At 43.4% G+C, this 16,591-nt stretch overlaps 1 protein-coding gene across 2 annotated transcripts; it reads right to left on the bottom strand.

Annotated features, from left to right (window-relative positions):
* Positions 1-2,344: 2,344 nt before the first annotated feature.
* On the bottom strand, positions 2,345-16,085 carry RNF4 (ring finger protein 4). 2 transcript variants are annotated; one of them, XM_064448991.1, is made up of 7 exons: positions 15,993-16,085; positions 11,671-11,845; positions 11,041-11,161; positions 10,250-10,348; positions 7,251-7,407; positions 4,967-5,015; positions 2,345-4,600 (listed from the first exon to the last, which is right to left on the bottom strand). In XM_064448991.1, exons 2-7 carry the CDS (start codon positions 11,677-11,679, stop codon positions 4,451-4,453), a joined length of 585 nt encoding a protein of 194 aa, XP_064305061.1. In that variant the 5' UTR covers positions 11,680-11,845; positions 15,993-16,085; the 3' UTR covers positions 2,345-4,450. The 2 variants fall into 2 exon arrangements, with proteins under 2 accessions (XP_064305061.1, XP_064305060.1); XM_064448990.1 differs by lacking the exon at positions 15,993-16,085 and adding an exon at positions 15,877-15,986.
* Positions 16,086-16,591: the final 506 nt, after the last annotated feature.

The following is a 16,591-nucleotide window of genomic DNA, read 5'->3' as shown; positions in this document are numbered from 1 at the left end:
ATGAGGGATAAACTACTGTTAGCGGAAGCAGAGTTCCTTCACCTTCCCCAGGAAGCAAGGGGAATCCCTCTCTATATGTGAATGCATTTTGTGCACTCCCTGGGAAACAAGTTTCCATATAAATAATTGAAATGTGTTTACAATGGACATCTGCAATTGCTTGCATGGACAGACATCTGAGACCATTAATCCTCCAGCACCTGTTACCTCTATATTAATTCAGTATCATAACCTGTGATTTTTCTGTGTAAGTTTTTTAATGCTAATGTCTTATTCGTGCAATTTGTGAAAGGAAACAGGTTTAGAAATAAGCAGTTCCCCATTCACATTTTCATTCATAATTTATCTGCTTTTAACAGCCTTGCTTGCAACCTTAAGGTAACACCTAATATGGAAAAAAAATGCACCAGGTCTGAATGTACAATATGTGGGTAGCAGAGTTACTAGTGGGAAATAAGGCTTTCATGTTTATGTTGCTTGTGTAATCGAGGGCTTTACTGACTGAAAGACATTATAACTATTCAATATCTTTTTAAAATGGTCTAAATGGTCTTAGAGACCTCCATCTCATTCCTAACAAAACCAGAAGAATACATCACATCACCACCATGTTCATCCTCCACCACTGGCATGGGTGGAACCATCTCTGAAGTGATGTGTCAGGGGAAAGAACTCTTGGACTGCTCTGGATGCAGGGCCGCAAACTTTCCCTGGTACAGCTGGCAATCTTCTCCTCTGGAAAGCCCCAGCCCAGATATTCTTGTTCCTCTTACTTTCCCAGAACCCTCAAAAAGAAATTGTAAAAGGACTTAGGATGTCAGAAAGAATATGAAGCAGCCCTACGGCGCCTCACTGGTAGCAGGCCCTAAGTCAGCTGTAGAAACTATTATGAATTTGGTCGTCAGATTAAAACAGAGCACCACGCAAACAACCGCGCTAGGTTTCACATCATCAGGCAAAAGAGAGATAAAAAGACATAAAATATTTGGAGATTAAAACGCCTTCACAAGGCCAAAGGCCCAATCGCATGCTTTTGACCTAGAGAATAAAATAGATTAAAACAGGACATATGAAATTTGCACTCACTGCCACCAAGTGTAGATCAGACACAATGTAAGAACATATGTTTCTACAGTTAACAAACGCTTCATAGATAGCATTGCATCACCTGTAAGCGTCACCCCAGAGCTGTGTCACCACACCATGAGACCTAACCCAAGGAAATCAAGGTTTAAGCTCTGCAACCAGAACACAAGAGCTCCTTGCAGCAGCTACGGCCCTGCTAAGCGCATCCACCTGACAGGCACCAACGCTCACGCTTGATGATTCCCCTTTGTGATTCCCCTTTGCCACCTGGCTGCTCACACACAACTTGGCTGCAGCCACATCTCTGCACTTTGCTCTGCAGTTCCGGTTTCTGGCTCATGATGCTCCATAGTGTTGGTCCCCACTCCCCAGCAGTGGTCTCCACTGTGGTGCCCAGGACCATCCTCCCCACTCATCTCAGCCTTCACTCCAGACGTTGCAGCACCACAAGCATCCCCCAGATTACATGTTCTACCTAATTCCTGGGCCATACTTCTTACCTGGCCTCCTAGCCCAGGAGTGGTGTTCCCCAGTCCTGGACCTCACTTTGCAAACTTTGGTATCTGGCTCGTATTTGATATTTACCCCTCCTCCTCTCCAAAAACGTGATCTAGGTTCAGAGCACAAGTGAGAACAGCTTTCTGCAATTCCTGCATACCTGATCCCGCGGAAGCATCAAATCTGACTGCAGATCGGAGGATAGTTCTGATGGATCTGGTATTTCAGCAGATGGAGACCAAGGGCTTAACCAAAACAGCAAGGACTCACCCACCACTGTTGCCTATGTGTCTGCACAGCCTTCTAGCTTAAAAACGAGCCCTGAAGCAGTGGGCAGCTGGACTAGACCGTCATTGTAAGTCCCTTCCAACTGGAACTATTTTGTTCTGTTCTAAAGTGACTTCGACTACGTGCTACGTGCCAGACTTAACGATCGGGGAGCCCATAGGCAGATTCTGCTCAGAGCAGATGAAACTTTCAGAACCGTTACACATAACCCCCTCCTTGAATATAAACCTGAGCAGTTTTGATAGTTTTAAGATTTCTGCTACTCATGACAGGAAATGCTTTAAAAAAAAAAAGTCTACACTGACATGTCAAGTAACTCAAGAGTTACTCGTCCTCCCGGCCCCAGGCAGCACCTCTCCTGTTCCCTACACAGCACATGCTGACCAAAAGAACTAGAAGGTTGGAGGACTTGGGATTTATCTTCCCCCCAAATCAATTAACACAGCATGATTAAAAGAACGAGCACTTCTAATTGATCAAATCAATAGTTTTATTTCCACTTGTTATAAGAACTGTTTGCCTACCAGCAGAGTCCAACATAGATGGGACAGACAGACATGAATACAATTAAATACAGGAAAATTGAACTATATACAAGAAGACATACATTTACATAATGAAAAAAAAATCTTTATATTATCTATCACTTCTTGCCAATGTGAAACATTACCGGAACTCAACTATATCAGGGCTAAAAAAAAAAAAGCATGTAACACAATTTAGTATTTTTCCCATGTACTGAGACTTAAAATCCATTCTGAGATGCACAAAATTTGTGGTACTTCACCGGGTACTTCACAAAAGCTAAGACCTTCTTTGTTAAATATTTTATAGTTTGTGGTATCTAAATTTCAGTTAGATCTAGTTACTGAGACACAAACTATAAAGTGATATTTACATGGAGGGATTTGTGCAAAGTCATTTTAGGCTATGGCTAGTACACTGTGAAAGATGCATGGACACAAGCCTCGCCCCAGAAGTAATTCCTTAAATCCTCTTCTCATCGCCCCTCTCATCCCGCAGCCGCCCAAGGAAACTGGCCACAAATGGTTTTTTTCTTTTTTAAGCTATTGGGAGAAAGCTCTTTCTGTGGCCCTTAAATACCTTGACAGTTTTCATGTTGGGCCACTTCATGCAATTAACACTAATTTAAGCAATCTTTAGTACTGTTTCATCGTTCCTGTTTTTCGGAACCCGAATTCCAGCCGTTGTTGTCCCAGCACTATCCCAGGCCTGCGGCAGTCCTCGCTTGTAGTTTGTATTACCAATGGGAACACACAGGGACTACACGTGTGTAACTTTTCAGTAGTTACCATATTGCCACACTGCAGAAACTGCTTAGTCCTGATAACTGGGCTGAACCAAAGTTATCCCAAACCTTGCTTCAACAGAGGAACTCTCTCTCTTAGGACATGTATCTGACTTCTCTTCGTGTTTAAAAATGCACATTTAAGGAAAACTAGACAACCTCAGGGCAAGGGGAGATTAAGCTTCTCTCTCAAAAAGGTGCCAAGTCAAGATTGCAACCAAACATCTTCTAAAGCCTCCAGTTCCTAAATCCACAGCAATAGAGTTATTTCATTTTTATTCCTCTGGACCAGTCAGGTGTCAGTAAAACAAGTGAAGAGAACAGCAAAGGGAACGTACTGGACTTTAAGCATTAGGCTGGGTACACTTGATAGAGTAGGAAGATCTGTAGGTAGTTTGGTATTCAGCTGACAAGAGGAAAGCATAACATTCTTACTCATCACTAGCAAGCCCAGAGAAGACTATATTCTCCTCAGTTATCAGGAGGGAGCACTATCGAACAGTAGCAAACTGAAAAGACCATCTCATCCCATTAGAAAATAAATTCCGTGTAGTGATGCAAATGCAGGAGTTCTTGGCAGTTAAAACATTCAAAGAAGGTTTTTCACATTGTACATGTTGCAATTTGTCTACGTACTTCAGATCTCATGGAGTTCATAAAGACATCTACATGTTCAAGCCTTCTAGCTTAAAAAACGTGATTGCTGGTTGACAGCAGATTATTTTATTGCGTTACCCTGGTTGTCAATTTAATATTGATTTGTGATAAAACGATCCATCAGTACAGAACTTACTTGACTTGGGCAAAGATGGTATAGCAGAAAGCGATACAGGCATGAGCTTCTTCTAGGATAAAAAGAAAAGGGTAAAGAAATGGCAGATTGCTCATCTGTGTTTTGAAAGGTAACTACTCCATATCTGTATGAGATGGGGAAATAATTTAAAGAGTGAAAAATAACAAAATATTCAGACCCCTCTTATTTAAGCATTAAAAAAAGTAGAAGGAAATGGATTAGCTGCTTCCTTTCTCATACAGGCTGCTGGTCTAGTTTAGAGACAGTCAAAATTAACACTATAACCAGGGACATGACAAGAAGCAGCTTGGACCACAAAAAGAGCTGTCTGTATATGTACAAGTTATTCTCAAAAAAAAAAAAAAGGTTTTATTTGGATGTGTGCACAACCTGCTGCTCTTTAAATCTTCCGAGAACTGAAAACATGACATTTTCCCCACAAATCCAGTTGAGTCTGTCCTGAGAAATAGAAGCACTCATATATAAATGGGATGATACTGTCTGTGAGTGAGTTTCTTCCTGCAGGTTGGGCAGGAGTTGGCATTCCTAAGGGAATCACGGAGGCACTGACTGCAGAAGACATGGCCGCATTTGGTTGACACAATCAGTCGTCCACTTTGCACGATCTGGAAGGAAGAGACACCACAACAAGTATTTGTAAGAAAGAATTCAGCTTGGCTGGTTTATTGGCACCAGGCAAATAGGACTTGGGAGTATCAGGAGTCAGGGCAGCGCTACCATAATAATAAGGAACACAAAGATCTTCTGGTGCCACCTTGGAAAGTGTTTCTCCCACTACATACCCCCTATGAAATGACTTTCAGTTACAAGCTCGTTTTAAATACAAGGCAAGCCTTGCCTTAAATCCAAGGTGTGTACTTCAGGCCAGCTCTCTGCGTCATCCCGCATAACCCAACAGAGTTGTTCCGCTCACCCTCTGCCCCACTCTCCCTCCGTCAACAAAGGAACTACAGCAACATGTGGATCCTTACCTCCGAGTAGCCATCCATGCAAATCGGACAGCTAACGGTACCGGACGGCCTTGTGGGAGAGAGAAGAAAGCCAGAAAGAACATGCATCCATTAATTTCACCATGCATTGAGGGCTACAGACACATACAGCGTCATGTAACATCCATCTGCAGAGACGGGCCATGATGCATTTCACCTGAAGGTCCCTGCGTACCGTTAACTCTCTCAGTTTGTTGCATTTACTAAGCAGTTAGGGTCTCCCTTACCTGAAGCAAACAGTGTCTTGGCTTTCATTAGGGGGAAGATGCTCTATCACTAGAAGTAACAGCAGCCTATAGCGCTGTGTAGCATATGCATGGCCGAATTGACCTTCAACAGGTGATAAATAAGAGTTTTGCAACATAACCCTCTAGCTGTCCTTTCCAGAAGGGAGAGTTAGTTATCAAAAATTAAAACATCCCCTATTCTAGTTCAGCAACATCCCAGCCCAGAAGTAACATATTCATTACAAGAACTCCTTCCTTAGAGAACGTTGGGCAGGAATACAGTAACCTGAGGAAATATTTCAAAATATATTTCTAGCTCAGAGCAGGACAGGCTGACTCGGTGGCTGTTACCAAATGTGGTTACAGATGTACCTCTGCTACCTTCAGCCCCAGGACAGCCCTATTGCACACAGCCTTACGAACAGACATCGCTATTCTGTGTAAGAATGTGTCATACCCTAAGTGCTGAATCATGTTTTCTGTCAGGAAGAGAAAGAGGTTCCTGCCACTTTTATTTACATATTAATCTCTACTTTGAACTATCACAGTAAGCTCCTTTCTTAAGTCTTTACCATAAACACTTGGCTTTATTATGTCACTGCCCATGCTAAACAACAGTTTGCAATTTATTAATTAAACAGGAATGGAAAGCATGAGGTATCCTTTACCCCATAACCTTAAATGCAAGCAGTGAGCACCACTAACCTCTACCCCTAGTTTCACATACATAAATTCCATTAATTCTCCCAGTTTTACTACTCAAATTCTTTATGCAGCAGCTATAATACCAACTCAGTAATTAATTACAAGTGATGATAACCATTATATAAGCAAGAGTAGTCTAACACGGCAGAGTAATACTGTAGGTGGCTCTGTGGCAATCTCCAGCATCAGACCTTTTTGTCAATATTAAAATGCTGGGCACTGAGTTGTTTCAGCCTTACCTAAACAGAGCAGGAAGGCACATTCTTTAATAGAGAAGCTTGAGATTGAAGGAATATTTAAAAAAAAAAAAGTGTTAACTAGTGGGATTTATTCACCTACATAACAGCCAAAACTTCAGAATCTACAAATCCATTGGCAAAATGCACTAGGTTTTAGAATAGTTAAAGCCCTTGAGGTGGCATATTTAAGACCTGATACCCAAAATTTCCATACCCAAGTTCTCTTCTACATTGCCTTCCAGTATTCTAAAAGGCTCAAAGCACACCAGCTTTATTAAAACCTGAGGTTTTTTTCCCCCCTAAAACACTTCAAAAAACATTTATACCACAATTCACATGTTCTTAGTCTTCCTTAATCACATGACACCTGATACCATTTATTAGTCTAATACATTGTGTCTGTCTTAACATAACAGAGTGCTCCTACAGCAGGAGTTTCCTGTTTCTCTGCAGAATGGGGTCTTTATTGTGCAGGCACCTGAGCCGAACAGCGAGATCGCCATCTCACATGCAAACGTATCGGAGCTCCATGATATACATGGGACCAAACAAAAACTGGCCATAACAGTATTACCTCCACAATCACCTTGCAAATGTACCTTGGGAAGAATGGCTCTGCTCCGAGAGAAAAAGGCAGTCAATGGGCACAGTGCGTAAAAAAATTTTAAAAAGCAGTGAATAAATAATAGTTTTTACTGGAACTTGCCAGGCTGCTGCCTGCGTGTCCTGTGATACCAAGCCTCATCAACACCAATTAATATACTTCCATATGTAACATCACTAGTAGAGCTTTGCATGAAAAATAAATGCAACACATTATGAGCTATGGCCTTTAAGCTAATCCTCCTTCCTTGCCATACACCTCTCTCATCTTTAAGGCTGTGTGCAAAGATACTCTGTCTTGGCTAGCTTTGCATGATACCAAATGATACCATTGCACTTTAGCATAAAAAATGTGATGTACTCACTGAAAGAGGGAACTAACTGGAATAAGTTAAGACTTCAAAGATAAGCCAGGCTATAGCAATATAACTTAGCCCTCTATGTATAGGAAAAGCAAAATGTAATGTCTGGTAGGTCATAAGGCGTACATACTTTGAACTTGCAGTTTCATCATCCAGGGGACCCAATTCTCGAGACACTTTATCTGTTACATACACATCATTATCTCTTGTTTCATCTTCATCATCACTACTCAGTACACAGCTGTCTGACTGTCGCTGGCTTCTTAGTCTGAGATTTCTCCTTTGTCGTTGATTCTCTGTAATTTAATTTTGGTAAATTAGATAAAATATGCATATCTCTCTCTGCTGCTCCCCCAACAGCCCAGAAATATCCTTGAAATGCATGATTGTAAATAGTCTGTAACTGTTTGTATTTTAAATGGACCATATTCAGCTGGGTTAAAAGCAATCTTAGACAAACTAGTTTAGTTCTAGTTTAACTTCTAAATATTAAGGCTAAACATTTCCAGACATTGTGAATATTCTGCTACATAATGACACAAAATATTTGCTCTATTCACGCTACAAGCAGCTAATATATGATCTTAAAGATTCTTGGTGTCGTAAGTTTCATGTAGTTACACTACCCGTGAAGGAACCTCCCCTATAAAGGGAAGCTACCTCTCCCAATTCCTACTGACAGAGAATGCTATGACACAGCATCGAGGAATTGCAACAATCTCTGTGTGAGATGAGAGAGAGAGGACTGAAGTTAAGTTTCCCAGCTGTACAGCAAGCTGGCACAATCACAACAGTAAGGCCTGCTAAAACACAGAGTGCTTTGTTCAGAAAGTTTACGAAATGATGGAAATGATGCTTCAACCTAAAAAAAAAGTAAACTATGGAGCTGCCGTGGTTCCTCACTGCTCTATCCAGGTATGACGCTAAACTGTTCCATTCTTTTTGTCTGTGTTAAACCAAAACTCCCCACTCAAAGGCAGGTTCTATAAAGTGAGTCTTTTTAAGAATAAAGATACTTTAAGAAGTGTCTCTTTAGACATTTTCATAATCTTCCTCTTGAGTTAAGGCAACCTTAAAATGGACTTATATTGCCCAGATAATCCTTTTAATAATTAAATTTTATTTTTAAATTACTACATTATTAAATTTTAATAATTAAAACAATTAATTGCCTAGCCTGTAACATCCAAAGGTTACAGAACTACTGTTTGCTTTTTAACAATTAGAAACAGCATGCAATAATTATCTTTGCAACTCCAGTGTACATGTAACAATAATGAGCACTAATCAATTAAAAGAACATAAACAGCCTCAAAATTAAAGCTCATTCCTGCACAAGTATTCACCTAAAATTTTTATTGCAATAATTTTTTTACTTGCTCCTGCTTCATTCAGAGCAAGGAATAGATTACATTCTAATCAAGCAGCTACCAACATACTAATGTACCTCATACTATCAGAACAAGGTCTGAAAGGTATAAAGGATTAAGCTATTTACAGCTGTAACTATTGTAACACCTAAAGTAGAAAAATAAATCCACACTTATCAATACTTCTCAGTACTAAATCTCATTATCTAGTCTAATATGCCTCAGAGTTAATACTGCGACCACAAACAACCGTCTTTAGTTCCTTCATTGCAATACAGGCTAAAAAACCCTTCCGACATTTTTGTATTCAAAGCAGGTATTCAGTTATAAATTTTAAGTATCGTCAACTTTGGGCTTAAAAAACTTATGTATGTGGAAACTAAGAAAACATATTTTGAGCAGCTTTGATGTATTTTACTTCTGATACTTTCTACAGGCTCTGAGAGTGACTGTCAAACACAGATTGGGTTCACTCTCTAAGGCACTGGCCAGATACTTTAGCACTGTCCTGTGCCTTTCGGTAAATGCAGTTTCAATCCATGCTGCTTAAGTTCGTTGGAAAAGACAAAAACCACTAAGTCTAGGGCAACTCTGTTACCGGTTGTAAAACATCAACTCACCTTCAACAATCTTGCGTCAGTACGTGTGGGAAGGGAGAGAAAAGAAAGATGCAATTAGACTTTGGTGTGTGCCCCCAGTATTACACACTGACACCAGATAAGCTCAGCAATTACAACCAAACAAGCAGGATACAACCAAATGGCAGGATATCACTCTCATTTTGATTAAGAACGTTACAAGTAGTAGTAAATTGGCTGCTGTTCTGAAAGTAAGTGGTTGCTCTGGTTCTGCTCACGCTGCTGCAAAGGGATAGAAATGGAGGCAGCTCTGAACACCCTCCTCCCTGCTACACTCCCCAGCTTCCGTACCCCAACTTGACTCAGGCTGGAAGAGATTCTTTCCCTCTTTCTCCCTCAGAGAAGCAAATTCAGGTCTGATATCCATAAACACTTCAAATTAGATTAACAGCAGCTGAAGAAACAAACCCCCCAAAACTCAGACCCACTATTGCCTTTGGGGAAACTGGAGCTGGGGCAACGCAAGTTGTGTGGTAAAGTTCCAGGCCTTTCCTTTGCAAAGGCTCGGGAACAATCTCAGCAGGAGGCGCCCCTGTGCTACTCCTGCTGCTCGTTTCTGGTTTGCATGGCAGCAGTAGCACCCCAAAACTGAGGTTATAAACTACACTGTGCACTGGATTGAACATGATTCTAGCTTTAAAAATAGCAGTAAAAATAATAAGTGGATTTTTAAAGACCTCTTGGAGTAATAAACTGAACCATTGTGTACCACAGTCAGCTACAGTTGCACATGGCATCTCTGTGACAGGAGAACCTTAAACCGATGTTGCAGCTAAGCTCGTCATATTTATGAAGTCAGACTAACTGTTTTCTCCTTCACATTTTATTTAAATCATTGGCCTATACCTCTGATATATCTGTCGTAGCTTCAATTTTAAGTTTCACCTCCTCATGTTACATTACCCATGCCAGGTATATATTCTGCCCAAGTTCTGGAGCAAAAATCTATTTTAGATAGCCCTCAAAATCTGCAAGTGCACCTCCAGTGAAGCTTTGATGCTGACCTCTAACAAATGGCTTTTGTGCACTGACATGTCAGCTTTGACCTTAAAACTCCTCCTTAAAGACACATTATCACAGAGCACAACACAAAACTAATCTGACCACAAAGTTTAGATAAGTGTGCCATTCATGACTTACCACAACAGAATCATTGTGAGTTAGGTCAACAACTACAGGATCAGAAGATTCACATGTGAGGTCTACGACTTCTTCACCAGCTTGAAAACACAATGTTAGAATCAAGATCAGAGATTGCAGAGGAAAATAACTGCCTGCTGCTATTGAACAGGCTGAGGTATGATTCAACATTGCCCTAACCCTCCCCTCTCAGGAACGTAGCCAACATTTCACTCAAGCTTTGCCCTCAACAGTCCACGTAGAGCATTACCACCACTGCCTTCCACAGGTTGCCATGCAAGAGGAACAGCAGCCGAGCTCCTCATGCAGTTCTGTTGTGTGAGGCACACAACAACACATTCTTCATCTAACATAGGAGAACGTTTATCATACAGAATAAAATGTGAATCACAGAGGAGGTAATAATTTTACAATTCCATGCTTTGAATGTTCTCTTGAGGGATGGGTTTCGACTAATGACAAACTTTTAATTATCTTCTCAAAAGCTGGCACTTCCCAAACTTAGTGTGCCATTAGCTGTAGCGGCAGCTGCTGTAACTCGCAGCTCATCAGACTAGACATTCAGATCTCTGAGCAGCACTTCAGTACCTTTCTCACACAACTCATCCACCACTGGCCACCAAACTAAACCAGTTGTCAGTTGGCTTGTTCTTTAAAGATGCCATCCTAGACCCTTCCTAAAATCAGAGGTTTCCCTTCCTACCCAGGAAAGGGCCTAGAAACTGGCAAAAATATACACTAAGTGGGACCCCAACCCTCCAAGAAAGCTTACCACTTTCTTCAAGTTCTATTGGCTCTGCTTCCGAGGCCATTTCTGCAGTAGAAGCCACCAGCCTGTTTCGCTTCCGAGCTTGCCTAGAATTAACTGCTCCTCCGCGGCGCTTTCGTTGAGTCTAAGAGAGAACAAAGCCTGCCATTTTCTTGAGGAGTAATACGAACGCAGCCGTCATCTCTGCAGCACCAGTGAGAGCACACAGTGAGACACAAAACACTCCCCTGAAAGGCTGTAACATGCAAAGAATGGTGGTATGGCTCACTCCTACCTGAACGCATCACATTGAGGAAAAGACATCACCCCAAATCCCTTACCAGTTGGGTCACAAAGGAAGAAAACATATCATGATGGTTTGCAAGTGAGAAGACTAGTCCACAGTTGTATCAGATGTTAGCTTCTAGCCAACTATTGGAACAAGTCTGACCTGAGGTCTTTGCTCACATTGTAAGCATTTCTGAGCTACTGCTAGCACCTAGAGAGATTAAAAGTCTCAAGTATCATGGAACACAAAGTTTTAATATGCTTATGTTCCAGTCAATTTGCTACAAACTCTTAAAATCATTTCTAGAGGTACCATATTCAATATACTTTAAGAATCAGGTTTGCATTGCATAGTAAAATACTTACTGTGCTCATGGTGGTTCTCAGGGTAAAACCCCAGAAGAAGCAAGAGGTAAAAATAAAAAAAAAATAATTGCAAGGAAGCTACAGCTTCCCTGTAAGTCCTTATATTCCTTTCTAAGTTAAGGGGATGTTAAAAAGTCCAGACTTCTCAGTATCTGAGAACGATGTCCCTCCAAACCTATAAGAATAGAAGAGAGGAGGTTACCTATCTGTAACGCTTGTTCTCTTAAATACACCCCTCTCCACGATTCCTGTTCCCAAGTCACCAGTTTCTGTCCAAAGCCAGTAGGGATGTCCCATGGTTTGGTACTGGAGCTTCAGCCCCCTAGAGCTGGGCCTGAAGCCTCCGTCATTCTTCCCCATTTCCTAAACTGAACACCAGAATAAACTAGTGTGGTAGAAAACTGGAATAATACTAAGGAATCCCCATTAAGTTTATCTGAAAAGCAACTGATTGACTTTTGAGGCAGTGTTCGTGTGTGGGCAGGCAATCACTGGAAATTGTGTCAGAAGCAGCCATCTTCAGAGAACACAAAATTCCGGATAAGCAGTTCTCTTCTCCAACCCATCCCCAGATTCCAACAGGTGGGAGCTGAACGGCTTGAGAGGAATCTAAAGCAAGTGGAGCAGAGAAATTTCGGTGCAGAAATACTCAAGGATTTGTAAGAACACAGAAGTGTACAGTAGCTATTCTGTGGTAATGGTAGGTGTGCATGCCCCTACCCACCAGGCAGCAAACTGCTAAGTGGGAAGAGGTGAAAAGAAAGCCTAAAGGCCATTACGAGTATCTGACATGGCACTGAAGTTTACATCTTAAAGATTGCTCATGGTAAAACTACCCTGTGTCCAACACACACTGAGGAGCTGGGGGAGAGACAGTGGGGAGACTGGGAAAAAAGACCAATTACCCTAAACTGTAATTGCAGAATTGTCTTCCTGATATTGCCCTTGGTCAATGCTTCAAAGACCAGCAACACACGCTATTAACCTATTCTCAGATTAAGAAACACAGAGACCATGCAGTGGGATGGAATGCCACTGGTAATCAACCATAACACTCACTTAAAGGAAGCCAGACTGATTTCCCCACCTCTTAAATTTCCTCTCAGTATTTCTCAAATCAGTTACTTCCTTAAGAGACCCATCAACATTGAATTGTGACATTATGAAAACAATTACACTACATTTGATACTTTTCTGAGCCCAAAGATATATCTGTGCACAATTTTAAGCAATACAATATGCCATTTATCAACTTTCTCCCATTTTTTCATTTTAAAACTCGCACTGAATTGCAGAAGCTAAAAATGAAAGTCAACATGGGTTTGGGTTTCTTTTTTTTTTGTTTCCAACTTGGACCTCCTGCTACATGCCAGATTTAATGATCAGTGAGCCCACCGGCAGATTCTGGCCACAGTAGATGGTATTTTCAGAACTGCTGTGCGTAACTCCCTCTCCCAATATGCGCCTAACCAGTTTTGATAGTTTTAAGATGTTTTTTAAAAATCTAAATTTACATATATAGCTAACCCAGAGTTCTTCTCTCAAATATGAGCAGTATGCTTATGTTCTCACCTGGTATGCTGAAGACTAAGGGTCAGAGTTTGCTCCCTACCACAGGAAGCCAGGAACTGACTTTCCATCTCCTGCATCCTCAGTGTAGGACTTGCCTAGGCAACCATTTTCATAACATTCTGTGTTCAGGTAATACGAGTTCTCCCTGCACGCTTTACCCCACTGTTCTTAAGGCCTAGATTTCATTTAATCTGTTAGAAGAAACGTTTTCTGCCAGCCACACCACATTCTTGGGAATATGCTATTTTACCCACTTCACTGAATTTTTGGAATAGGGAACAAGAACTTTTGCAAGACCATGACCAATTCTGCACTCATACAAAACAAACCAGACAGACTGTTCTGTGAACACATTTTCTAGGTGCTAGAGGAGTTCCTCTCTCCATATGATTGTTATTGATAGGTATGGGTTTTTTGGAGACAAAGGGAAGAGAAAGGCAAAACAAGAAGGGACAACACACAGCATGAGGGATAGGGGAAAGGGAATCATCCCTAAACCTAGCACATCTAGTCTTTCAAACTAGCTGTTCAAAACAAGCTACCATCTTCATCTGACAGCTACAACTGAAACTGAAAGTAACTTAGGCAAAGCAGTTTTCCACACACAGCAGGACGATGATCAAGATTGAGAAACATATGAGGTATAAAGAATCTAATGGCATAACTTAATATAAGTTTATTTCATCAAGAAAGCCAAGAGACATTTTCCTTCGTTCTCCTCAGTTATGGAATTGGAAAAAATACTTGGACATTAAAAAGCTGGGAAATGTTAGTTGGTACACACATCTGAGGATTATAAAAAAATAAGATTTATATAAGCTTACTTTAAATTACAAGTTCTTAGAATTGTTTTTAAATACAACCTGTTAGAGCAATCTGATACACTGACACATCTGCGCTGCTGAAAGACGGCAAAGAACAAATCTAATGTATTCACTAGACAGCTCAGTTTTGGATGTGAAACACCCAGAAGGTTTCACAAGACTGGGTGCCTTTTGGATTGAACACTGCAATGGTATGTTGACAAAGTATCTTCAGAAAGGGTGTAAAGCACAGCAGGGAGAGAGCACCTGGGATGACTCTAAACATAAAATGTTGCAGATTCTCCTCACCCACAGGTGGCTTAAGTGCCAAAGAAGAGCAGTAACAGAAAAAAAAAAGGCACATCCGACTAAGAGAAATATGACTTTACTTCATAATTATCCTAAACATTACACATACACTAAAGTAACTACTTGAAGAAAGCAATAATATCAGACTAAACGTTAGTGTGTGCATGGCACAGGTGACAAAAACAGTACACATTTTGTCAAAACATGATATACTACGCCTTTAAGGCTTTGCTTCTCATTTCTGCTCTTAAGACCTCTTTTACATGCCTAACAACAGGAAACACGGTAGCAAAGATGCACCACATATAAAAAATAAAAAGATAACCTGTCATCAGAAGATGCATGTACCAACCACAAAGTGCTAGTCTTAAATTTTTTTATCACAGGGAACAGTTATCTGCCATTTTACCATTTCAAAACTTTCCTATTGTGCATTTCCAGTACCTTTAAAGACATTCGCCTTTTTTTCAGATGCATTACACCCACTTTAGTGAAAACAGAAGCTGAGTCTATTATGTTTTATCCAAATTAGGTCAAGCAGGCCCATACTACAAAAGCTTGGTGAGAGACACTATAAAAAGAGTAAAGATGAGTGATAAACAGCCTACCACAGAGATATACTAGCCCGCCTGCTCTAAGCAGTCAGCTACATCTACAGGCAAGTAAGACATATGTTTATGAGCAGCCTGACAAAAAAACCCCCAAACAACAACAACAACAAAATCCCCAAATGATATCCAATTTCAGAAACAACGAGATGAAGACTGGCCAGAAGAAAAAGCTCCTCATTGGTCTTACGTGCAGAAGTTTCTCTGAAAGACACTACAGCTTACTTTCAGTAGTCTCAAAATGAAGATACAGAAGAAAGGAAAAAGACCTTGAGCCTTTTCACGTCCTGTAATGGAGGTGCAGGGGATGCTGAAGTGGGAGCGAAGCTCCTGCTGTCACACAAAATGGGAGGACAGACTGACAACTTCGGGCAGCTATATCTGCGGCATGTGCTGCGCCCTGCTCTCCCTCCGAAGGGAGCAGGACGCCATCGCCGCCCCCCCCGCACTTGTCTCTCCCTCCAGCCGCCCCAGGACACCCTCGGGACGGCCCCCGCGAGCACCGCAGGAAGCCGCGCAGCCCCTCCGAAGGGCCGGGCAGCGCCGCCCGCAGGCCCCGCAGCCCGCCAGAGCGGCGGGCAGTGCCTGCGGACGGGCGGGAGCGGGACTGGGCGCAGGGACACCCCGGGCGGAGCGAGCGCAGGGGGGCCGGAGGAGCGGAGCGGGGCCCCTCGGGGCTGCCACGGCGCCGGGCAGGGCCGTGCCCCCGCTCGGCGCCCGCGGGAAGGGGCTCGGGTCGCTGTCCCCGCCCCGGAGCAGGGGCGGCTCAGGGCCCGGCTCCCCGCACCGCACCCCCACCGCGCCGCGCCGGTGGAGGAAGCCCCGCCGCCCCCCGGTCCCCTCAGCGCCGGCCCGCCCCTCCCCCACCGCGGCCGGGCGCGGCTCCCCGCACCGCCCCTCCTTCCTCCCCTCACCTGCCGCCCGCCGCCCCGGGCGCCTCAGAAAGGCGAGGCGCGCCCGGGGCCGCTGGTGCCGCTGCCGGGCGCCACTCCCACCCCCGCGACAGAGCCCCCCGGCCCGCAGCGCTCACCCTCAACGCCCGGCCCGGCAGCGGCGTAGCGCAGCCCCCGCCCCCGCTCTCCCACCATTGGGGGAACCGCCACCCTGCGGCTCGCGGAATGGCCGCCGCACACATCAATTAGGAAAAAGTATGGTGGCGGCCCCGCCTTATCCGGCCCCTGGGTGTGCTGGGAGTTGTAGTTCCGCGGAGGGGGCCGGAGCGGGCCCGCGGCCTGTGCGAGGCGGCCCTGCTGCCCCTTCCCGTGGGGCGGCCCGCTTGTCCCTCTGCCGCCCGCCTCTGGGGAACCGATCCTCGGGGACATTGACCGACCCTGAGAGGGGCGGCCGGGACAGGACTGCGCTTTTGCTCTCTTCTGCCATGTTGTTTTACCGGGGGGTGGGGGGGGAGTTAGGGGGGGTGTTGGGCTTTAGGGAGTTCCCCCTCACCCCCCCATGTCCCCATGTCAGTCTTCCGAAAATGTTTCCGACGCAGTGAGCGAAATTCAGCAGAGCCATCAACCTGGGCAATCGTTACCTGTTGCCTCTGGCATAATTAGCCCAGATCTTGTATGTAACTCGTTATAAATGCTTGCAGAGGCGTTCCAACGCCCTCACCTCAGCATCCAACAG

This window comes from Phalacrocorax carbo, chromosome 4, assembly GCF_963921805.1.
Source record: "Phalacrocorax carbo chromosome 4, bPhaCar2.1, whole genome shotgun sequence".
NCBI lineage: Eukaryota > Metazoa > Chordata > Aves > Suliformes > Phalacrocoracidae > Phalacrocorax > Phalacrocorax carbo.
Note: the sequence above shows the minus strand (reverse complement) of the source record. Positions and strands in the feature narration are given on the sequence as shown.

Bases quoted from the DNA above. Each gene is read 5' to 3' on its own strand.
- RNF4 (XM_064448991.1), bottom strand. The intron at 10,349-11,040 runs GTAAGCTTTCTT...TGTGTTTTCAAG, and splicing joins AATAGAACTTGAAGAAAGTG to CTGGTGAAGAAGTCGTAGAC. The intron at 4,601-4,966 runs GTAAGGATCCAC...TCTTCCTTCCAG, and splicing joins GCATGGATGGCTACTCGGAG to ATCGTGCAAAGTGGACGACT.